This window comes from Mustelus asterias, chromosome 21 (genome assembly GCF_964213995.1).
Source record: "Mustelus asterias chromosome 21, sMusAst1.hap1.1, whole genome shotgun sequence".
Taxonomy (NCBI): Eukaryota; Metazoa; Chordata; class Chondrichthyes; order Carcharhiniformes; family Triakidae; genus Mustelus; species Mustelus asterias.
Genome location: NC_135821.1, coordinates 10,861,179 through 10,886,511, shown reverse-complemented (window position 1 = coordinate 10,886,511; position 25,333 = coordinate 10,861,179). Strand labels below are relative to the sequence as shown.

At 48.5% G+C, this 25,333-nt stretch overlaps 1 protein-coding gene across 1 annotated transcript in view; it reads right to left on the bottom strand.

Moving 5' to 3' along the window:
- Positions 1-25,333, bottom strand: part of LOC144509119 (ras-related C3 botulinum toxin substrate 1-like) — an 81,984-nt gene that overhangs the window by 14,289 nt on the left and 42,362 nt on the right. Inside the window, exons 2-5 of the mRNA XM_078237491.1 lie at positions 10,166-10,237; positions 7,138-7,255; positions 4,765-4,827; positions 3,278-3,437 (exon numbers count right to left, since the gene is read on the bottom strand). Of these exons, the coding sequence (XP_078093617.1) occupies positions 3,278-3,437; positions 4,765-4,827; positions 7,138-7,255; positions 10,166-10,237 (413 nt within the window). The remainder of the gene's footprint in view (positions 1-3,277; positions 3,438-4,764; positions 4,828-7,137; positions 7,256-10,165; positions 10,238-25,333) is intronic.

The following is a 25,333-nucleotide window of genomic DNA, read 5'->3' as shown; positions in this document are numbered from 1 at the left end:
CAGAACATTAGCTGAGTTTTTGGATTAACAGTCTAGTGATAATATCACTAGGCCATCGCATCCCCATAAATTGACTTTCAAGGGTTTTGAGATGTCCGGCGGGGCTATACAAATGAAGGTCTCTTTTCATTGCGCCTCCCCGGGTCTCTGACGAATGATTAAATTGATTTTGCTACATCCCTAAACGCCCCACGTGACTATTAGCCCTCCCAGAGTGCATTTCCAAAATGAAGATTTCTAAAATAACCCAACTATTTTTGCTTCTGCTAACCCTGGCTTCTTGGCAAGCCAAGAGAAAACCGACACAGTAGGACAGAAATGCACCAAATGCCGGTATTGGGCAATTAGTCCTTGTGCAATGTCTTGGCAAAGAGAACTCTTGAGTATGTTAGACTTCCGTTAGTTGGTTCCTGCTTTCTGTGCTTCAACAGCGAGGGAGGACACCCGCACACACAAAATAAATACTTTCAGCTAATTTAGGGAGAAAGGATGCTGGGGGCAATGTTTCCCCAGCCAAAGATAAAGCAAGAACGAGCCAGATCGTGTTCGACAGGAACCGGCCACATGATGCATCTACCCACCAGCAGAAAGGTCTTTTGCCTTTCATTGGCTCAGGACATTCCAAAAGGCTTTACAGCCAATGAAGCACTTTCAAAGGAGGCGTCACGGTTGTAACGTAGGAATTGTAGAATCCCGACAGTGCAGAAGGAGGCCATTCAGTCCATCAAGTCTGCACCGATAACAATCCCACCCAGGCCCTATCCCCATAACCCCACGTATTTACCCTGCTAATCCCCCAGACACTAAGGGGCAATTTAGCATGGCCAATCCGCCTAACTTACACGTCTTCAGACACTAAGGGGCAATTTAGCATGGCCAATCCGCCTAACTTACACGTCTTCAGACACTAAGGGGCAATTTAGCACGGCCAATCCACCTAACCTACACGTCTTCAGACACTAAGGGGCAATTTAGCATGGCCAATCCACCTAACTTACACGTCTTCAGACACTAAGGGGCAATTTAGCATGGCCAATCCGCCTAACTTACACGTCTTCAGACACTAAGGGGCAATTTAGCATGGCCAATCCGCCTAACTTACACGTCTTCAGACACTAAGGGGCAATTTAGCATGGCCAATCCGCCTAACCTACATGTCTTCAGACACTAAGGGGCAATTTAGCATGGCCAATCCGCCTAACCTACACATCTTCAGACACTAAGGGGCAATTTAGCATGGCCAATCCACCAACCCCCCCCCCCCCCCCCCCCACCACTCCCTTGGAGTGTCACACAGACCTTTTTCTCTGAAGGGGAACCTGAACCCATGACCTTTTGACCCAGAGACAAACGCACCAACCACTGAGCCACGACTGACACTGCGGAGATGGGCAACTTGTCCGGGTCCCCTTCGAATACTTGCATTGGATCCACACTCACTACGAGTACCGCCAGTGTAAGGCTAGAGGGAGGCAGACAACCACAACGCCATCTAAAGACGGAACCTACAGTCATGCACAATCGTATTCTGGGAACTGGTGCACACACACAAGGAATGGTTTCTCAGATGAATAAAAGGGATCCGAGAATCTAAACGATCTTTTCATACAAGTCTGACGCACATAGAGAATGAAGAACTGTAAGGAAAATGTCTCCTTTAACGATTCGTTCCTATGACGCAACATGCCCACAAACCTGCAGTGTTTAGTCTCACTGACAACAGGCATTAGGCGTGGAGGGTGGAATCGAGAATTCAAAGCTCCCCACCTCTGTAACCACCTCCAGCCCTTCAACATTCGAGACTTGGGCCCCTCCAGCTCTGGATTCAGCCCAACAAGGCCATAAGATTATAGGAACAGAATTCGGGCCCATTGAATCTGCTCCGCCATTCGGTCATGGTTGATATGTTTCTCAACTCCATTCTCCCGCCTTTTCCCCGTAACAATCAAGAACCTATCTATCTCTGTCTTAAATACACTCAATGACCCGGCCTCCTCTGTGGCAATGAATTCCATAGATTTATCACCCTCCGGCTGAAGAAATTCCTCCTCATCTCGGTTCTAAAGGGTTGTCCCTTTACTCCAAGGCTGTGCCCTCGGATCCTAGTCTAATGGAAACATCTTCCCCACGTCCACTCTATCCAGGCCTTTCAGTATTCTGTAAGTTTCAATGTGATCCCCCTTCATCCTTTTAAACCCCACTGAGTACAGACCCAGAGTCCTCAAACGCTCCTCGTACATCAAGCAAGGTCCTAAGTCATAGAATCCTGACACTGCAGAAGGAGGCCATTCAGCCCATTGAGCCTGCACTGACAACAATCCTGCCCAAGCCCCATCCCCTTCACCCAATTCATTTACCCTGATAATCTCCTTGACTGCAAAGGTACAATTTAGCATGGCCAATCCATCTAACCTGCACATCTTTGGGAGGAAACCGGAGCACCCCGAGGAAACCCACGCAGACACGGGGAGAACGTACAAACTCCACACCGTCAATTACCAGAAACTAGAAGCAGGAGGAGGCCATTCTGCCCTTCAATCCTGCTCCATCATTCATTTTGATCATGGCTGATCATCAAATTCAATATCCTGATTCCCCCCTTCTCCCATATCCCTTTAGTCCCAAGAGCTAAATCTAATTTCTCCTTGGAATCAGACACTTTGACCTCAGCTACTTTCTGTGGGAGTGAATTCCACACATTCACCACCCTCTGGGTGAAGAAATTTCTCCTCACCTCAGTCCTAAAAACCATTTTTTAAAAAAAGTTTATTTATTTATTAGCGTCACAAGTAGGCTTACATTAACACTGCAATGAAGTTACTGTGAAAATCCCCTAGTCGCCACACTCCGGCGCCTGTTCGGGTACACTGAGGGAGGATTTAGCACGGCCAATGCACCTAACCTGCACATCTTTCGGACTGTGGAAGGGAACCGGAGCACCCGGAGGAAACCCACGCAGACACGGGGAGAATGTGCAGACTCCACACTGACAGTGACCTAAGCCGGGAATCGAACCTGGGTCCTTGGTGCTGTGAGGCAGCAGTGCTAACCACTGTGCCACCGTGTTTACCCCTCATCCTCAGGCTGTGACCCCCTAGTTCTGGACTCTCCCCACCATCAGGAACATTCTCTGTGAATCTACCCTGTCTAATCCTGTTAGAATTTTATAAGTTCCATTCTAACCACTGTGCCACTTGTTGGACAGCCCAACTAGTCATCACCATCAGCCCTTTTGTACAGTAAATGCAGCACTGCCCCAGAGAAGGAGGAACCATACCAATCTCCTTTGTCATGGCGAGTCCTTGTGGGTAGGTGATGGGAGCCAGCTTCTTCTCCTTGAGTTTCTCGATGGTATCTTTGTCGTCCCTCAAGTCCAGCTTGGTGCCCACGAGGATGATGGGAGTGCTGGGACAGTGATGCCGCACCTCGGGGTACCACTGAGAGAAGAAGGTCAATAGGTCAGCGAACCGGTCAACAACTCCGCACGGCAGGTGGTGGAATTTGAATTAGAAATATGTGGAATCTACATTCTTTAGGTTTGGGATGGACACATTTAAGAGCTATTGGGGAATTATTGGGCATCAAAAAATATGGTGGCTCACCAATACAGAACCATTAAATCCCTGCAGTACAGAAGGAGGCCATTTGGCCCATCGAGTCTGCACCAACTCTTTTGAAAGGGGGCGGCACGGTGGCATAGTGATTAGCACTGCTGCCTCAGAGCACCAGGGACCCGGGTTCGATTCCCGGCTTGGGTCACTGTCGGCACGTTCTCCCCGTGTCTGCGTGGGTTTCCTCCGGGTGCTCCGGTTTCCTTCCACAGTCCAAAGATGTGCGGGTTAGGTTGATTGACCATGCTAAATTGCCTCTTAGTGTCAGGGGGACTCGCTAGGGTAAAAATGCATGGGGTTATGGGGCTAGGGCTTGGATGGGATTGTGGTCGGTGCAGACTCGATGGGCTGAATGGCCTCCTTCTGCACTGCAGGGGTTCTAAGACTCTACGAAAGAACATCTGACCCAGGCCCTATCCCTGTAACCCCACTAATCACTTAATCTCAAGACACCCAAGGGTGGCACGGTGACATAGTGGTTAGCACTGCTGCCTCACCTTCTCCCCCGTGTCTGCGTGGGTTTCCTCCAGTTTCTTCCCACAGTCCAATACATGCAGGTTAGGTTGATTGGCCATGCTAAATTGTCTCTTAGTGTCTGGACGGTTAGGAGGGTAAACATATGTGGGGTTGCGGGGATAGGACAGGACTTGGGTAGGATTGTTGTTGGTGCTGGCTCGATGGGCCAAATGGCCTCCTACTGCACTGTAGATTCTTTGATTCTATAAGAGGACAATTGAGCATGGCCAATCCACCTAACCTGCACTTCCTTGGACTGTGGGAGGAAACCAGAGCAACTGGAGGAAACCCACACGGACACGGGGAGAACGTGCAGACGCCACACCCAAGGCTGGAATTGAACCATCTGGTGCTGTGGGGCAGCAGGGCTGACCACATTGCCTACAGAGTTGCCAAGGCCACTGTTGGGGATCAACAACGGCAGCCATTTTGAAACCACAATCCCAACAAGCTCGGGAATGATGGAAACTGGATTGGAGCAAAATTCCCTGCCTCGAGCAGGGATGTCTTGGAAGCCGGGCTTATCCCAGTTTTTGATAGGCTGCAACCATAACGAGGAAGACTGAACAGCTTTTGGAGAAGATGGAAGGACGTTGCTGGCAGGAGAACAGAGCGATGGCGAGACGCTGGTGTTTACCTTGGCACGGACATTTTCAAACGATGCAGGACTGACCAACGAAAAACAGATCAAGAACACATCCTGGAAAAAAGAAAAGGAAAATTAATCGTCACTTCAGCAAGGGGGTTACAGGGTGCAGAAACAGGCCATTCGGCCCATGCTGGTGTTAACACTCCCAGAATTCAAGACTGGCCTACAAAAAAAAACCAGGCCTGTCCAGAGAGGTGGCCATTTCCTCACAGCAAACTGTCTGGCTTTTTTTTTTGGAAAAGGCTCCTTTCATTAATCCTCCCTCACACTCCACCTAATAAATTTATTTGCGTCCAAAGGGGAAATAGAAAGGGCACTTCTTTCTCCCAGAGGGCAGTGAGTATCTGGAACGAGGTAGCAGAGGCGGGTACAATTTTGTCTTTTAAAAAACATTTAGATGTTGACTATCTAGCTGATCTATGCCCCTCATTACTTTATAGACCTCTATAAGATCATCGCCAAGCCTCCCACGCTCCATGGAAAACTTCTACGCACAAAGGGTGGCAGAGGTTGGGAACTCTCTCCCACAAACAGCAGTTCGTAGAATCGCTACAGTGCAGAAAGGGAGGCCATTCGGCCCATCGAGTCTGCACCGACCACATTCCTACCCAGGCCCTATTCCCGTAACCCCTCATATTTACCCTGCTATTACCCCTGACACTAGGGTTAATTTAGCATGGCCAATCCATCTAACCAGCACGTCTTTCGAACTGTGGGAGGAAAGCGGAGCACCTGGAGGAAACCCACGCAGACACGGGGAGAATGGGCAAACTCCACACAGACAGTGACCCAAGGCCGGAACTGAACCCGGGTCCCTGGCGCTGTGAGGCAGCAGTGCTAACCCACTGTGCCACCGTGCCACCCCAGATGATGCAAGATCAGTGGCTAATTTTCAATCCGAGAAAGATAAATTTTGGTTAAAAGCAAAGGTATGAAGGAGAAAAGGCCTCAGATCAGCCACGATCTCACTGAATGGCGGAACAGGCTCGAGGGGCTGAATGGCCTACTCCTGTTCCTATTTTCTAAGACAAAAGATGAAGAGTAAAGGAAAATGAGCAAAGTGGGAGTGCAACTTGAAGATCGCCTTCATCCTAGCGAATGGTGCGGCAGGCTCAAAGGACTCCAGCTCCTATATCTTATCCATTTAGAGTCATAGAGGTTTACAGCATGGAAACGGGCCCTTCAGCCCAACTTGTCCATGCTACCCTTTTTTTTTTTTAAAACCCCGAAGCTAATCCCAATTGCCCACATTTGGCCCATATCCCTCTATACCCATCGTACCCATGTAACTGTCTAAATGCTTTTTAAAAGATAAAGGAAACGAGAGCACCTGGAGGAAATCCACGCCTCACACTGTGCCATCCCAAATCCAGGGGAAGGCGATGGCCTAGTGGTATTATCGCTAGACTAATAGTCCAGAAATTCAGCTAATGTTCTGGGGACCCGGGTTCGAATCCCGCTACAGAAGCTGGTGGATAATGAATTCAATACAAAATATCTGGAATTAAGAATCTACTGATGACCATGAAACCATTGTCGATTGTCGGAAAAACCCATCTGGGTCACTAATGTCCCTTTAGGGAAGGAAATCTGCTGTCCTTACCCGGTCTGGCCTACAAGTGACTCCAGAGCCACAGCAATGTGGTTGACTCTCAACTGCCCTCAGGCAACTAGGGATGGGCAATAAATGCTGGCCCAGCCAGCGACACCCATGTCCCACGAATTAATAAAAATAATTCATTTATTTTCACAGGTATTGGGATATAGTGAAAAGCATTTTCTTGTGCGCTATACAGACATAGCATAGAGTGCATAGGGGAGAAGGAAGGGAGAGGGTGCAGAATGTAGTGTTACAGTCATAGCTAGGGTGTAGAGAAAGATCGACTTAATACAAGGTAAGTCCATTCAGAAGTCTGATGGCAGCAGGGAAGAAGCTGTTCTTGTGTCGGTTGGTACGTGACCCCAGACTTTTGTCTCTTTTTCCCCGACGGAAGAAGTTGGAAGAGGGAATGTCCAAGGTGCGTGGGGTCCTTGATTACGCTGGCTGCTTTGCCAAGGCAGCGGGAAGAAGTGTAGACGGAGTCAATGGATGGGAGGCTGGTTTGTGTGACGGGCTGGACTACGCTCACGACCCTTCGTAGTTTCTTGCTATTTCACGAGAAACGTCTTTACCCAGAAAATGGGGAACTTGCTGCTACATGGGAATAGCTGAGGCGATTAGCACATACGCAGTGAACACTGAGGCTAGATAAATACATGAGGAAGGATTACAGGGGGATAGGAGTTAGATGGAGGGGTGGGAGGATAAACACTTGGGAATGCCTACTGGGCCAAACTGCAACCCGAACTAGATCTACGTACGGTCTGTGGGTAAGAGAGGGGTCGGAGCCGATCGTAATCCTCTTGTCCAGCCGTATCCCATAGCCCCAGGTTCACTGGCTTCCCATCGACCATCACATTGGCGGAATAGTTATCAAATCTGTAAGAAGGACATTTTGTTGCAACAGATGAATAAAAAAGCAAAATACGGAGGATGCTGGTTTTCTGAAACAAAAACAGAAAACGCTGGATAAACTCAGCTGGTCCAGCAACATCTGTGGAGAGAGGAACAGAATTAATGTTTTGAACCAGATATGACACTTCTTCAGAGCTTAGAATCATAGAATCCTGACAGTGCAGAAGGAGGCCATTCGGGCCCAGACAATCCCCATAACCCCACATATTTACCCTGCTAATCCCCCTGACACTAAGGGGCAATTCAGCATGGCCAATCAACCTACCTTACAATGTGGGCAGCACAGTGGTTATCACAGCTGCCTCACAGCACCAGGGACCCGGGTTTGATTCCCCGGCTTGGGTGATTGAGCAGCGTCTGCACGTTCTCCCAGTGTCTGCGTGGGTTTCCCCCGGGTGCTCCAGTTTCCTCCCACAGTCTGAAAGACGCGGTTAGGTGTATTGACCATGCAAAATTGCCCAAGTGTACCTGAACAGGTGCCGGAGTGTGGCAACTAGGGGATTTTCACAGTAACTTCATTGCAATGTTAATGTAAGCCCACTTGCGAGACTAATAAATAAACTTTCAAATAACCCAGGCCCTATCTCCATAACCCCACATATTTACCCCACTAGTTCCACCTAACCTACACATTTTGGGACACTAAGGGGCAATTTAGCATGGCCAATCCACCTAACCTGCACATCCTTGGACTGTGGGAGGAAACCGGGGCACCCAGAGGAAACCCACACAGACACGGGGAGAACGTGCAGACTCCGCACAGACAGACAGTCACCCAAGGCCAGAATTGAACCCGGCTCCCTAGCGCTGTGAGGCAGCAATGCCAACCACTGTGCCGCCCAGGACTGAAATAGGGGAGTGGAAGCACAGTGGCAATGTTACTGGGCTAGCAATCCAGAGGCCTGAACTATACTCAGGAGATGCAAACTCAAATCCGACCACAACAGCCGAGGAAGGGGGGATGGATTTAAATTCAAAAGTCGAGACATTACCCCTTTGTTGAATAAATAAAACCAAGACAATAGCCTCTGGTCCATTCACCTCAGCTACATCTCAACCAGAGCCAGCTTGCCAACCAACCAACACCCCTATTCTCATGCAGTATAAATTGTTGTTCCCTTTGAAAATTTGCTTTTCTTGCATCTGTCCTGTTGAGTGCAAGATGAAAAGCTTTGACAGTAAGTCACCTTTTTTTCTCTAATAAATCTGGAAAAAGTGCTCATCATCTTAACAATAATCATGAAACTACTGGACTGTTGTAAAAACCCATCTGGTTCACTAATGTCCTTTAGGGAAGGAAATCTGCCATCCTTACCCGGTCTGGCCTACATGTGACTCCAGTGCCACAGCAATGTGGTTAATTCTCAACTGCCCTCTGAAGTAACCTTGCAAGTTTGTCAGTTCAAAGGGGAATTAGAGATGGACAATAATTGTTGGACTGGTCAGTGTCACACACCTCAAGTACAAATAATAAATAAAATTCCTTTGCCCAATTGGTTAGTTGGATCGGCCATGCTAAATTGCCCCTTGGTGTCCAAAGACATGTAGGTTAGAGGGAGTAGCCATGTTAAGTTGTTCCTTACTGGCCAAAGATGTGCAGGTTAGGTGGATTGGCTATGATAAATGCATGGGGGTTATGGGGCCTGGGGGGGGTGCTCTGTCAGAGAGTTAGTGCAGACTTGATGGGCCAAATGGCCTCCTTCTGCACTGTGGGAGTTCTATGAAATTATTGTAGCCACTGTTGTGGAAAGGAACACCTGGTGCACCCAAAGTTAGGAGCATTGGTACTTCAGGCCCTTTTTTGTACAAATTAAATACACTTTTCTTGAAGCACTTGCCTGCCTGAAGTGATTATTACTACAATAATCCAACCCCTGGTGCGCAGCTCCACCCTGAATATCAGTGTCCCCTCTCGTGCGCCAGGGAGCCCCTGTGGCAGTGCTTGCGACATCATGAGAATTGGTGGAGCTAAAGGGATTTTGGTTAATGGAAAAGAGAACCAGTAATCTGCAGATCCAAAAAAAAACCCCCACCAGAGCACAAAGAGTTGCTGAGTGAACAGCCGTGAAGAGGGAAGTTCTTCAGCAACAGGAACCAACAGAATCTTTCTTATTTCAAAGAATAGCTGTGTGTTGGCTGCCGTCACTCAGTACGGCCACAACACAGCGCCAGGGACCCAGAGTTCGACTCCCGGCCTCGGGTCACTGTCTGTGTGGAGTCTGCACGTTCTCCCCATGTCTGCGTGGGTTTCCTCCCACAGTCCGAAAGACGTGCGGGTTAGGGTGCATTGGCCGTGCTAAATTTTCCCTCAGCTGTGCCCGAACAGGCGCCGGAGTGTGGCGACCAGGGGATTTTCACAGGTTTAGGGGTTGCGAAGTAAAACATTTTTTACCCAGAGGGTCTGGAATGCGCTGCCTGGGAGGGTGGTGGGGGCGGGATGCCTCACATCCTTTTAAAAAGTACCTGGGTGAGCACTGGGCACGTCGTAACATTCAAGGCTACGGGCCTAGTGCTGGCAAGTGGGATTAGGTGGGAGGGCAGGGGTTTCTCACGGGTCGGTGCTGACTCGATGGGCCGAAGGGCCTCTTCTGCACTGTGTGATTCGAAGATGGTGACTATTAAATGCAATAATGGCCCACGGGGTGAATAAGATGGAGATATTGGGCTGGATGGTCTGTTTTTGTGCTATAATTGTTGTGCGATGTTGGAGCAAGAGCAAATACCACAAATGGCCCAAGATGGTGTCAATCAAAGTAGTCTTTGTTTGTTGTCTACACCGAGCGGAGTTAGTTAGTTATTCCCAATGGCTGTTTTTTCTGTTGAGTAAATCTAACTCCGTGAAGGGTTGAACACAGTCAGCTCCAGGATACTTACACAGTCGGGATGTACTCGCCGGGAAAGGCGTTGGTCGTGTAGCTGATCAGAAGACAGGTTTTACCCACGGCTCTGGTGAGGAAATAGAGAAACACAGGCGGAGGTTATCAACACGGACAATGACTGATCCTCCATTAATCACACTCTGCAAATCAGGTGCTGTGCCCCCTGCATTACACTAGTGACCTCACTTCAATAGTGTATTATGGGTAGCACAGTGGTTAGCACTTGCTGCCTCTCAGCACCAGGGACCTGGGTTCGATTCCTGGCTCGCGTCACTGTGTGTGTGGAGTTTGCACGTTCTCCCCGTGTCTGCATGGGTTTCCTCCGGGTGCTCCGGTTTCCTCCCACAGTCCAAAGATGTGCGGGTTAGGATAATTAGCCATTCTAAATTGACCCTTAGTGTCTTAAGATGTGTAGGCTAGGTGGATTGGCCATGGTAAATTGTCCCTTAGTGCCCAATATGTGGTCAGGTGAATTGGCCATGCTAAATTGCCCCTTAGTATCCAAACTTGTGTAGGTTAGGTGGATTGGCCATGGTAAATTGCCCCTTAGTGCCCAAGATGTGTAGGTCAGGTGGATTGGCCGTGCTAAAGTACCCCTTAGTGCCCAAGATGTGTAGGTCAGGTGGATTGGCCATGCTAAATTGCCCCTTAGTATCCAAAGATGTGTAGGTTAGGTGGATTGGCCATGGTAAATTGCCCCTTAGTGCCCAAGATGTGTAGGTCAGGTGGATTGGCCGTGCTAAAGTACCCCTTAGTGCCCAAGATGTGTAGGTCAGGTGGATTGGCCATGCTAAATTGCCCCTTAGTATCCAAAGATGTGTAGGTTAGGTGGATTGGCCATGGTAAATTGCCCCTTAGTGCCCAAGATGTGCAGGTTAGGTGGATTGGCCATGCTAAATTGTCCCTTAGTGCCCAAGATGTGTAGGTCAGGTGGATTGGCCATGCTAAATTGCCCCTTAGTATCCAAAGATGTGTAGGTTAGGTGGATTGGCCATGGTAAATTGCCCCTTAGTGCCCAAGATGTGCAGGTTAGGTGGATTGGCCATGCTAAATTGTCCCTTAGTGCCCAAGATGTGTAGGTCAGGTGGATTGGCCATGCTAAATTTGCCCCGGAGTGGGGGGATTAGCAGGGTAGATACATGGGGTTACAGGGATAGTGTTTGTATGGGTTTGTTGTCGGTGCAGGCTCAATGTGGGCCAAATGGCCTCCTATGGATGAGCGCAATATCCTGTCCCTGAAAGGTGCTATACAAATGCAAGTGTAAAAGAAAAAATGTAGAAGGGGGAACTCTGAGCTAGACATACAATGCTGGGCTATGAGAAGATAGATTCTGGGTGAGGAACTACAGGGTGCACAGAAACACGTCCTTTGTTTTTGAATAAAGGTTTTTGTAAATGTTAACCACCGTGCTGTGCTGTTTCTGCACTCTCTGCTTTTAGCTCACATTCCATTGCCTCAATTCAATAACAAAAAGATAAACCAGCTGAAAGGTAGCAAAACCCCTAAAGAGAACCTAGAGTAGGCCAACTTCCACGGGTTTGAACAATCTAATCAAGTCTAAGGCTTCAAAATTATGAAAAGGCCCAGAAATAGAGAAATTCATCTCGGCAACTCCAAATCGTACTCTAGAAAACTGGCAAAAGCTGACAACAGTTCAAAATCCCGAGCAGCTCGTGTACAGGCCCGACAGCTGAGGAGGAAGTAGAGGAACTCAGGAACCGGAGGTGGCCATTCAGCCCATCAAATCCACTGCAGCATTCAATTAGATCCTGGCTGATGGGCAACTCTCACCCTCACTCCCATAGGCCCTCAATAATCCTATCCAACTCTCCCCCTCACTCCCATAGGCCCTCACTCATCCTATCCAACTCTCCCCCTCACTCCCATAGGCCCTCACTCATCCTATCCAACTCTCCCCCTCACTCCCATAGGCCCTCAATAATCCTATCCAGCTCTCACCCTCACTCATCCTATCCAATCTCCCCCTCACTCCCATAGGCCCTCAATAATCCCATCCAACTCTCCCCCTCACTCCCGTACCCCTACAATAATCCTATCCAACTCTCCCCCTCGCTCCCATAGGCCCTCAATAATTCTATCCATCTCTCCCCCTCACTCCCGTACCCTCTCAATAATCCTCTCCAACTCTATCTCAAAAGTGTTGAGTTTTGAGATTGACCTTCCAGTCTCAACATTGACCCTCCTTTTTAATGGGAGGGTGTTTCAGATTTCCACTGGGGAGGCGATGGCCTAGCGGTATTATTGCTCGACTATTAATCCTCAACTAACGTTCTGGGGACCCGGGTTCAAATCCCGCCATGTTAGATGGTGGAATTTGGATTCAATTAAGAAAAAAATCTGGAATTAAGAATCTACTGATGACCACGAAACCATTGCTGAAAAAACCCATCTGGTTCACTAAGACTCCTTTAGGTAAGGAAATCTGCTGTCCTTACCTGGTCTGGCCTACATGAGTCCAGAGCAATGTGGTTGACTCAACTGCCCTTAGAAATGGCCTAGCAAGACACTCCTTCTCAAGGGTGACGAGGGATGGGCAATAAATGCTGGACAGCTAGAGATGCCCATGTCCCATGAACGAATAAAAAAAACTCCCCTGGGTGTGAAGATGTGCTTCCTGTGACTAATCCGGAATGCCCTCTGCAGGCAATGCAACATTGCTCTGGACTCCTCTATCAGACCAATAAGAGTTGTCTCTTTTGGCTAAGATCAAGTGTAGTTCTTGCATCCTGCACTTGGTTGAAGCCATGAGGTTACACTGAGGCATCATTTGAAGCCATTTTTTAAAGTGGCATCTCGGCCTTTTGGCTAAGATGCAAATGGAATCAAGCCTTGGAGGAGGTGCAATGCCTGCTGCAATCAGCTTGGATCATGTAGATCAAGCCCAAGACAGGAGGTGAGAGCCCGGTCTTGTCAGCTTGGATCGGGAATGTCTCAACTTGTTGTAACTTTGATTGTTTATATCCAATTCAATTCAAAAGAATTAGCGTTGTCTCTTTACCACTTCTTGGGCTTTTGGCGAAGATCAAGTTAATTTATTAGTGTCACACGTATGCTTACATTAACACTGCAATGAAGTTACTGAGAAAATCCCCCAGTCGCCACACTCCAGCGCCTGTTCGGGTACACTGAGGGAGAATTTAGCATAGCCAATGCACCTAACCAGCACGTCCTTCAGACTGTGGGAGGAAACCGGAGCACCCGGAAACCCACGCAGACACGGGGAGAACATGCAGACTCCACACAGACAGTGACCCAAGCCGGGAATCGAACCCGGGTCCCTGAGGCTGTGAGGCAGCAGTGCTAACCACTGCGCCACCGTGCCGTCATTACGCTGTGGAACAGTTGGCCTGTTCAGCACCTCAATAGCTTCCACCTGGTCAGCAATAGAAGGAACTCTCTTCGAGGCAATCAAACCCAAGGTGACCTCACCTCGTCAACTTGGATGCTGTCTCCCTTGTGGGGAGCTCGAATTAGATTTTGAGCTTTGTTTTTGGAGCAAGCAATGGGTTTGCCTGGTCCATTCTGAGCCCTGGCTTTGTAGCTTTGAGAATGCAGTGTTGTTTCTGTTATCACGGAGGTGGTGACCCACCCCCTCCTTGATACCGCGGGTGTCCTGTAGTCGGTGGCTGGAACTATTCGAACAAGTGATTGACGTAGGGTAGACAACCAGCCCCGAGAAACAAAATATATTAATGAGTTTCTCGAAGACTTGGGACAGTGTTAGTCAAGCATCTGCCTGACCTTTAAAGGGTGGCACAGCGGTTAGCACTGCTGCCTCACAGCGCCAGGGACTCTGGTTCGATTCCTGGCTTGGGTCACTGTGCGGAGTCAGCACGTTCTCCCCGTGTCTGCGTGGGTTTCCTCCGGATGCTCCCGTTTCCTCCAAAACTCCAAAGATGTTCGGGTTAGGTGGATTGGCCTTGCTAAATTGCCCCTTAGTGTTAGGGGGATTAGAAGGGTAAGTAATGTGGGGTTACGAGGATAGGGTGAGTTTATCAACGGTGCAGGCTCAATGGGCCAAATGGCCTCCTTCTGTACTGTAGATTTTATGAAGTAGGCTTATATTCACACGGCAATGAAGTTACTATGAAAATCCCCTAGTCGCCACTCTCCGGCGCCTGTTCGGGTAACACCGAGGGACAATTTAGCACGGCCAATGCACCCTAACCAGCACGTCTTTCGGATTGTGGGAGGAAACCCACGCAGACACGGGGAGAACATGCAGACTCCGCACAGACAGTGACCCAAGCCGGGAATCGAACCCAGGTTCCTGGCGCTGTGAGGCAGCAGTGCTAAGCACTGTGCCGCCCCTCTGTTGACACAGGTTGGTCCGAGAAAGAGTCCAGGGAACAGCAGCGTTACCCAGTAACCTCGCTCATATCATCCGCACCAGAGATTGCTGCAACGAAAGGAAGTGTTAAATGCAGCGGGGTTTGGTCGACACGAGGGTGGCGGGGGATTTAATTGCCATTTTGGAAAGATGGGTCAACTGGCTGTTCCACGCCCCCCTCCCGTCTGTGACCGCAGGAGACGTTGACAAGAACAAAAAGAAAAATTCTCAACAATGCTAAATGTGCTGATGGGTCTGACAGCACCACTCACACTTTAAATAATGTGAAATAAAATGCACCATTTGATGGGGTGTTTTAGATGGTACTCGACTGAAGGAAGTAAAAATGGGACAACTGTGAGAGAGATGATGTCAAACATGTCAATTTAATGAACACATGGAACCAGTGTGTGATTCACCAGAAATAAACTCAAAACCAAGGAAGTTCCGCACTAAAAGGTGTTTCAAATAAAAGGGTTTTCTTCTTAAAATTCATTATGGGATGTTGCATCATTGGCCGAGACCACCATTTATTGGTCATTCCTAACTGCTCCTCAGCGTAGAGTCAACCACATTGCTGTGGCTCTGGAGTCACAAGTAGGCCAGACCAGCTAAGGATGGCAGATTTCCTTTCCAAAGGAGGTTGGTGAACCAGATCATAGAATCCCTACAGTGCAGAAGGAGGCCATTCACGCCATCGAGCCTGCACCCACCCAGGCCCTATCCCCGTAACCTCATGTATTTACCTTGCTAATCCCCCTGACACTCAGCGGCAATTTACTATGGTCAATCCACCTAACCCGCACATCTTTGGACTGTGGCAGGAAACGGAGGAAATCCACGCAGACAGATTTATTTGTTTTTATTGAATTCAAATTTTACTGCCTGCCATGGTAGATCGAGCATGTGGACATAAAGAAAGAGGATGTGTTGGAACTATTGAATGGCATCAAGGTTGGTAAGTCGCCGGGACCGGATGGGATGTACCCCAGGTTACTGTGGGAGGCGAGGGAGGAGATTGCGGAGCCTTTGGCGATGATCTTTGCATCGTCGATGGAGACGGGAGAGGTTCCGGAGGATTGGAGGATTGCAGATGTGGTCCCTATATTCAAGAAAGGGAACAGGGACAGCCCGGGAAATTACCGACCGGTGAGTCTAACCTCAGTGGTTGGTAAGTTGATGGAGAGGATCCTGAGAGACAGGATTTATGATCATCTAGAGAAGTTTAGTATGATCAAAAGTAGTCAGCACGGCTTTGTCAAGGGCAGGTCGTGCCTTACGAGCCTGGTTGAGTTCTTTGAAAATGTGACCAAACACATTGACGAAGGAAGAGCGGTGGATGTGGTCTATATGGACTTCAGCAAGGCGTTCGATAAGGTCCCCCATGCAAGACTTCTTGAGAAAGTGAGAGGGCATGGGATCCAAGGGGCTGTTGCCTTGTGGATACAGAACTGGCTTGCCTGCAGAAGGCAGAGAGTGGCTGTGGAGGGGTTTTTCTCTGCATGGAGGTCAGTGACCAGTGGAGTGCCCCAGGAATCTGTTCTGGGACCCTTGCTGTTTGTCATTTTCATAAATGACCTGGATGAGGAAGTGGAGGGATGGGTTGGTAAGTTTGCTGATGACACCAAGGTAGGTGGTGTTGTGGATAGTTTGGAGGGATGTCAGAAGTTGCAGCGAGACATAGATAGAATGCAAGACTGGGCGGAGAAGTGGCAGATGGACTTCAACCCGGATAAGTGTGTAGTGATCCATTTTGGCAGATCCAATGGGATGAAGCAGCAGTATAATATGAAGGGTACCATTCTTAGCAGTGTAGAGGATCAGAAGGACCTTGGAGTCCGGGTCCATAGGACTCTTAAATCGGCCTCGCAGGTGGAGGATGCGGTCAAGAAGGCGTACGGCGTACTGGCCTTCATTAATCGAGGGATTGAGTTTAGGAGTAGGGAGATAATGCTGCAGCTTTATAGGACCCTGGTTAGACCCCACTTGGAGTACTGCGCGCAGTTCTGGTCACCTCATTACAGGAAAGATGTTGAAGCCATTGAAAGGGTGCAGAGGAGATTTACAAGGATGTTGCCTGGATTGGGGGGCATGCCTTATGAGGATAGGTTGAGGGAGCTTGGTCTCTTCTCCCTGGAGAGACGAAGGATGAGAGGTGACCTGATAGAGGTTTACAAGATGTTGAGAGGTCTGGATAGGGTAGACTCTCAGAGGCTATTTCCAAGGGCTGAAATGGTTGCTACGAGAGGACACAGGTTTAAGGTGCTGGGGGGTAGGTACAGAGGAGATGTCAGGGGTAAGTTTTTCACTCAGAGGGTGGTGGGTGAGTGGAATCGGCTGACGTCGGTGGTGGTGGAGGCAAACTCGTTGGGGTCTTTTAAGAGACTTCTGGATGAGTACATGGGATTTAATGGGATTGAGGGCTAGAGATAGGCCTAGAGGTAGGGATATGATCAGCGCAACTTGTGGGCCGAAGGTCCTGTTTGTGCTGTGGCTTTCTATGTTCTATGTTCTATTACCCCGGACACTGGGTCAGACGATAACACCACTCTACCATCGCCTCCCCAAGTACAGAACTCTTTCTTTCCTCTTAAAACACACATTTGCATACAATATTTTCCTCCGAGGCAGCGGGAAGTGTGGACGGAGTCAATGGATGGGAGGCTGGTTTGCGTGATGGACTGGACTTCGTAGTTTCTTGCGGTCTTGGGCAGAGCAGAAGCCATACCAAGCTGTGATACATCCAGAAAGGATGCTTTCTATGGTGCATCTGTAAAAATTGGTGAGAGCCGTAGCGGACATGCCGAATTTCCTTAGTCTCCTGAAAAAGTAGAGGCCTTGGTGAGCTTCCTTAACTATAGCGTCAGCGTGGAGGGACCAGGACAGGTTGTTGGTGATCTGAACACCTAGAAACCTGAAGCTCTCGACCATTTCCACTTCATGCCCAGTGATGTAGACAGGGGCATGCCCTCCACTGAAGTCGATGGCTATCTCCTTCGTTTTACTGTCACTGAGGGAGAGATTGTCGCCACATTATTTCACCCGATTCTCTATCTCTTTCTTGTGATCCGTCATCACTAACGATGAGACAATTAGTCATTAGTGATGATTAATTTAGTCACGATGATTATGAAATCATAGGATTAACGTAAACACCCATCTGGTTCAGTAGTACCCTTGAAGAGAGGGAATCTGCCGTCCTTACCCAGTCTGGCCTACACACTACTTCAGACCCACAGTAATGTGGTTGACTCTGAAAAGCCTTCTGAAATGGCCTAGAAAGCCACTCAGTTCTGGGGCAATCGGGGATTAAATGCTGGCCCTTCTGGTGATGCTCCCAGGAATAAAAATAATGTTCGGAGACCTTAATATTTGTAATGACACTAGAAAGATCCCTCCCCAAAAAGGGCATGGGTCAGGTATGGAACAACTTTTTCCAAGACTAAAGTAGACTTTGGTTAGATAAGGATTATCAAGGCATATAAAGCCATAGTGAGTGGAGATTAGGCCTATACTCTCTGGAATTTGGACAAATGAGGGGAGCTCAAATTGAGGTATACAAGATGATAAAAGGTACGGATAAAGTAGACGTGGAGCGGATGCTTCCTCTTGTGGGGCATTCTAGGACGAGAGAACATAGACTTAGGATAAGGGGTAGAAAATTTAAAACAGAGTTGAGGAGAAACTACTTCTCCCAAAGAGTTGTGAATCTGTGGAATTCGCTACCCCAAAGTGCAGTGGATGCTGGGACAGTGAGTACATTTGAGGAGGAGTTAGACAGATTTTTAATTGGTAATGGGTTGAAGGGTTATTGGGAGAAGGCAGGAAAATGGGGATGAGGAACATACCAGCCATGATCGAATGGCAGGCAGACTCGTTGGGCCGAATGGCCTAATTCTGCTCTGATATCTTATGGTCTTATGAAGTATGAAGATATAGATCAGCCATAATCCAAATGAATTACTAGGAATAGGCCGTTTGAGTCATCAAGACCATCTATCACTCACTAAGTATTGACCAAACTTTCACTGTGACTCCTTTCATAGAGTCAGAGGTTTACAGCATGGAAACAGGCCCTTCGGCCCAACCTGTCCATGCTGCCCAGTTTTTAAACCACAAAGCTAGTCCCAATTGCCCACATTTGGCCCATATCCCTCTATACCCATCGTACCCATGTAACTATCTAAATGCTTTTTAAAAGACAAAATTGTACCCACCTCTACTACCACGTCTGGCAGCTCATTCCAGATACTCACCACCTCTGAACCCTTTTGTATCTCTCCCCTTAAACCTATGCCCGCTAGTTTTAGACTCCCCCATCTTTGGGTAAAGATGTTGACTATCTACCTGATCTACGCCCTTCATTATTTTTCTTTATTCTGTCACAGTAAGTGGGTGTCGCTGGCAATGCCAACATTTATAGCCCATCCCCAATTGCCCACTGCAGTCAATGGTGTAGGTAAACCCGCAGTGCTGTTAGGTATACCCACACCGCATAGATTGCAGCATCAAGTCAGAGGGGTTTACAGCATGGAAACAGGCCCTTCGGCCCAATTTGTCCATGCCGCCCTTTTTTTTTTAAAAAACCCTAAACTAATCCCAATTGCCTGCATTTGGCCCATATCCCTCTATACCCATCGTACCCATGTAACTATCTAAATGCTTTTTAAAAGATAAAATTGTACCCACCTCTGCTACTACCTCTGGCAGCTCGTTCCAGACACTCACCACTCTGTGAAAAAATTGCCCCTCTGGACACTTTTGTATCTCTCCCCTCTCACCTTAAACCTATACCCTCTAGTTTTAGACTCCCCTACCTTTGGGAAAAGATATTGACTATCTACCTTGTCTATGCCTCTCATTATTTTATAGACCTCTATCAGGTCACCCCTCAGCCTCTTACGCGCCAGAGAAAAAAGTCCCAGTCTATCCAGCCTCTCCTTATAACTCAATCCATCAAGTCCTGGTAGCATCCTAATAAATCTTTTCTGCACTCTTTCTAGTTTAATAATATCCTTTCTACAATAGGGTGACCCGAATTGCACAGTATTCCAAGTGTGGCCTTACTAGTTCAAGGCAGCTCACCGCCATCTTCTCAAGGGCAACTAGGAATGGGCATTAGATGGCAGCCTAGCCAGCAACGCCCACATACTGAGAGTGAATTGAATGAAAATGTAGGCTGGACCAGGTAAGGATCATAGCTTCCCTACAATGCAGGAGGAGGCCATTTGGCCCATCGGGCCTGCACCGGCAACAATCCCAACCAGGGTCTATCCCCATGTATTTTCCCTGATAATCCATGTATTTACTGTGATAATCCCCCTGACACTAAAGGGCAATTTAGCATGGCCAATCAACCCAACCCACACATCTTTGGAGTGTGGGAGGAAACCAGTGCACCCGGAGGAAACCCACGCAGACATGGGGAGAACGTGCAAACTCCACACAGTGACCCAAGCCGGGAATTGAACCCGGGTCCCCGGCACTGTGAGGCAGCAGTGCTAACCGCTGTGCCACCAGGATGGTAGATTTTCTTCCCCAAGGACATTGTTGAACCAGATATTTCATGATCACCATTACTGAGACTTGCTTTCAATTCATTAACTAAATCCAAATTGAAGTTCAACCAGTGGCTGTTGTGGGATTGGAACACGTGTTCACATAGTATTAAAGTTCATTTATTAGTCACAGGCTTAATTAACACTGCAATGAAGTTACTGTGAAAATCCCCTAGTCGCCACACTCTGGCGCCTGTTCGGGTACACGGAGGGAGAATTTAGCATGGCCAACGCACCTAACCAGCACATCTTTCGGACTGTGGGAGGAAACCAGAGCAGCCGGAGGCACTGGGCCTCTGGATTACTCATCTATCAACACTACCCCCCACTTTCACACAACGTTCCAACATCTCACCACTCCCTTAGTATCCAAAAATCTGTGGACCTCTCAAGTCTTGAACATACTCTACAACAGAACATCCACAGCTTTCTGGGGTTGGGAATTGCAAAGTTTTGAGTGGACAAAAAAAAAAATCTCATCTCCATTCTAACTATCCAACATCTTTTCTTGGAGACAGTTTCTGGGAGACCGGGATCCCTGCTTCCAGATTCCCCAGCCAGAGGGAATGGCCTTCCAGGATTTGCCCTGTCAAGCCTCTTAAAGCGCACAAAATTCAACTCGTGTCTCCCCAGTATATTCCATTCCAAGGTTTCAAAACAAGACTGAACTCTGGATGGTTTACAATGTCAGACACACAGTTCCTGAGGTTCTACAGAAGTTCCAACCCTTTGGCGTACTATTGCGGAAAGGCATCAAGATAGTGGTGGCCATACACAGAGGGTGGTGGGGGCCTGGAATGCGCTGCCAGGCAAGGTGGTGGAGGCGGACACACTGGGAACGTTTAAGACTTATCTAGACAGCCACATGAATGGAGTGGGAATGGAGGGATACAAAAGAATGGTCTAGTTTGGACCAGGGAGCGGCGGGGGCTTGGAGGGCCGAAGGGCCTGTTCCTGTGCTGTATTGTTCTTTGTTCTTTGTATTCACCGTTGGGGCAGGCATCACAAGAGGTGCAGTCTTTTCTCTGGGACTGTTAAGCTAAGTCTACTCAATCCCCTCTCAATGGACAATTGATGGACCAATGGTGGTGGAGGCGACCTCGCTGAATATGTTTAAAGCGCGGATGGATGGATTCCTGATCGGTAAGGGAATTAAGGGTTATGGGGATCAGGCGGGTAAGTGGTACTGATCCACGTCAGATCAGCCATGATCTTATTGAATGGCGGGGCAGGCTCGAGGGGCTAGATGGCCTACTCCTGCTCCTATTTCTTATGTTCTTATGTCTCATCTCAGGGATCAATATAGTAATATTCCGTTTATAGGGGAGGCGATGGCCGAGTGGTATTATCGCCGGACTATTAATCCAGACACTCAGCTAAGGTTCTGGGGACCCGGGTTCGAATCCCGCCACAGCAGATGGTAGAATTAGAATTCAATTAAAAAAATTACTGGATGACCATGAAACCATGGTTGATTGTTGGAAAAACCCATCTGGTTCACTAAGGTCCTTTAGGGAAGGAAATCTGCCGTCCTTACCCAGTCTGGCCTGCATGGAACTCCAGAGCCACAGCAATGTGGTTGACTCTCAACTGCCCTCGAAGGGACAACTAGGGATGGGTAATAAATGCTGGCCCAGCCAGTGACACCCATGTCCCACGAATGAATAAAAACACTTCCTTTAAGACACGCATACTCTTGCTTAGGTAAAAGAGTGCAAAATATTCCTTTTCCAATCAAACCAATTCCTCTTTGGGGACAGACAGGCGATTCTGTGGGGGCGAACGGGACTCCAGGATGGTAGTCTGCCTACCTGGTGCTGGGGTCACGGATGTCTCCGAGCGGATAGGAGGCATTTTAAAAGGGGAAGATAAAGAAACGGATGCCATTATACACATTGGTGGAAATGACGTAGATAGGAAGAGTAGGGGGGTCCTAAGGGAGCAATTCAGGGAGTTGGGAAATAGGTTAAAAAGTAGGGTCACTAGGGTGGCCATCTCTGGGCTGCTCCCAATGCCTCGTGCCAGTGAGGATAAGAATAGGGAGTTGGTTCAAATGAATGCCTGGCTAAAGGACTGGTCCAGGAGGGAGGGCTTTATTTTCATAGACCAATGGGAGGTTTTCAGGAGAGGATGGCACCTGTACAAGAGGGAGGGGTCACAACTAAGTTGGAAGGGCACAAATATCCTGGCTGGGAGCTTTGCTAATGCAGTTCGGGGGGGTTTAAACTAGTGTGGCAGGGGGGTGGGGATCAAACTATTAGGTCTATAAGTGTGGTGGCTGGGGACGAGCTTGGGGCTGGGACAAGGCTGGCAAAGAAGAAGAGCACTCTGGGGGAGGACGACCTCACTGAGCCTGGGGGTCTGGAGTGCTTATACTTCAATGCAAGGAGCGTAGCAGGTAAAACAGACGAACTTGGGGCCTTAATGCGCACGAGGAATTTGGATGTGGTTGCGGTGACGGAGACTTGGTTGAAAGAGGGACAGGACTGGCAGCTGAATATTCCAGGGTACAAGTGTTTTAGACGAGACAGAGGAGGGGCCAAAAGAGGTGGGGGAGTAGCGGTATTGGTTGGAGAGCATATTACAGCGGTGCAGAGGGAGGACAATTCAGAGGAGTCGTGTAGCGAGTCACTCTGGGTGGAGCTTAGAAACAGGAAAGGCGCAGTCACTATGTTGGGGGTGTACTACAGGCCCCCCAACAGCCCAAGGGAAGTGGAAGAATGGATATGTCAGGAGATACTGGATAGGTGCAGGAAATATAGGGTTGTTGTAGTGGGAGACTTCAATTTCCCTGGTATAGACTGGAAATCGCTGAGGGCAGGGACTCTGGATGGTGAGGCATTTGTAAAATGTGTACAGGAGGGTTCGTTGGAACAATATGTGGACAGCCCAACTAGAGAGGGGGCTATACTGGACCTGGTGCTGGGGAATGAACCCGGTCAGGTCTTCAAAGTTTTGGTCGGGGAACATGTGGCAAATAGTGACCACAATTCTGTTAGCTTTAGGATAGTGATGGAAAAGGATGAGTGGTGTCCCAAGGGTAAGGTGTTGGATTGGGGGAAGGCTAACTTTATTGGGATCAGGCAGAAATTGGCAGCTCTTGATTGGGAGAGGCTGTTTGAGGGTAAATCCACATCTGGTATGTGGCAGTCTTTTAAGGAACGGTTGTTAGGGCTACAGGACAAGCATGTGCCTGTAAAAAAGAAGGATAGGAAGGGTAGGATTAGAGAACCGTGGATAACCAGGGAAATTGAGGGACTGGTCAAAAGGAAAAGAGAGGCGTATGTTAGGTCCAAGCAGCTAAAAACGGAGGGAGCTCTGGAGGAGTATAATGAAAGTAGGAAAATACTCAAACGGGGAATTAGAAGAGCAAAAAGGGGTCACGAAATGTTCTTGGCAGACAGGATTAAGGAGAATCCCAAGGCATTTTATTCATACGTTAGGAACAAAAGGGTTGTAAGGGAAAAAATCGGACCTCTCAGGGACAAAAGTGGGGACTTATGCTTGGAGCCCAAAGAGGTAGGGGAGATCCTAAATGAATACTTTGCGTCGGTATTCACTAAGGAGAGGGATGTGTTGACTGGGAGTGTCTCGGAGGGGAGTGTTGAACCGTTGGAGAAAATCTCCATTACAAAGGAGGAAGTGTTAGGTTTGTTAGAGAATATAAAGACTGACAAATCCCCAGGGCCTGATGGAATCTATCCAAGGCTGCTCAGGGAGACGAGAGGTGAAATAGTTGGGCCTCTGACGCAAATCTTTGACTCGTCACTGGACACAGGTGAGGTCCCAGAGGATTGGAGGATAGCCAATGTGGTCCCGTTATTTAAGAAGGGTAGGAAGGATAACCCGGGTAATTATAGGCCGGTGAGCTTGACGTCCGTGGTGGGGAAGTTGTTGGAGAAGATTCTTAAAGATAGGATGTATGCGCATTTAGAAAGGAATAAACTCATTAACGATAGTCAACATGGTTTTGTGAGAGGGAGGTCATGCCTCACGAACCTGGTGGTGTTTTTTGAAGAAGTGACCAAAATGGTTGACGAAGGAAGGGCCGTGGATGTTGTCTATATGGACTTTAGTAAAGCGTTTGACAAAGTCCCTCATGGTAGGCTAGTGAAAAAGGTTGGATCCCATGGGATAAAGGGGGAGGTGGCTAGATGGGTGGAGAACTGGCTTGGTCATAGAAGACAGAGGGTGGTAGTGGAAGGGTCTTTTTCCGGCTGGAGGCCTGTGACTAGTGGTGTACCGCAGGGCTCTGTATTGGGACCTCTGCTGTTTGTGATTTATATAAATGATCTGGAAGAAGGAGTAACTGGGGTGATCAGTAAGTTTGCGGACGACACCAAACTGGCAGGACTTGCAGATAGTGAGGAACATTGTCAGAGGCTACAGAAGGATATAGATAGGCTGGAAATTTGGGCAAGGAAATGGCAGATGGAGTTCAATCCTGATAAATGCGAAGTGATGCATTTTGGTGGGAATAATGTAGGGAGGAGCTACACGATAAATGGAAGAACCATAAAGGGTGTAGAGACGCAGAGGGACCTGGGTGTGCAAGTCCACAGATCTTTGAAGGTGACGTCACAGGTGGAGAAGGTGGTGAAGAAGGCATATGGCATGCTTGCCTTTATAGGACGGGGCATAGAGTATAAAAGTTGGGGTCTGATGTTGCAGATGTATAGAACGTTGGTTCGGCCGCATTTGGAATACTGCGTCCAGTTCTGGTCGCCACACTACCAGAAGGACGTGGAGGCTTTGGAGAGAGTACAGAGGAGGTTTACCAGGATGTTGCCTGGTATGGAGGGGCTTGGTTATGAGGAGAGATTGGGGAAACTGGGGTTGTTCTCCTTGGAAAGGAGGATGAGGGGAGACTTAATAGAGGTGTATAAAATTATGAAAGGCATAGATAGGGTGAACGGTGGGAAGCTTTTCCCCGGGTCGGTGGTGACGTTCACGAGGGGTCATAGGTTCAAGGTGAAGGGGGGGAGGTTTAACACAGATATCAGAAGGACATATTTCACACAGAGGGTCGTGGGGGCCTGGAATGTGTTGCCGGGCAAGGTGGTGGAGGCGGACACACTGGGAACGTTTAAGACTTATCTAGACAGCTATATGAACGGAGTGGGAATGGAGGGATACAAAAGAGTGATCTAGTTTGGACCAGGGAGCGGCACGGGCTAATTGTTCCTGGTTTATCGTTTCAAGGCTTCATTCTACGATCATCTTGCTGGTGCCAGTACAGAGTGAGACTGCGGA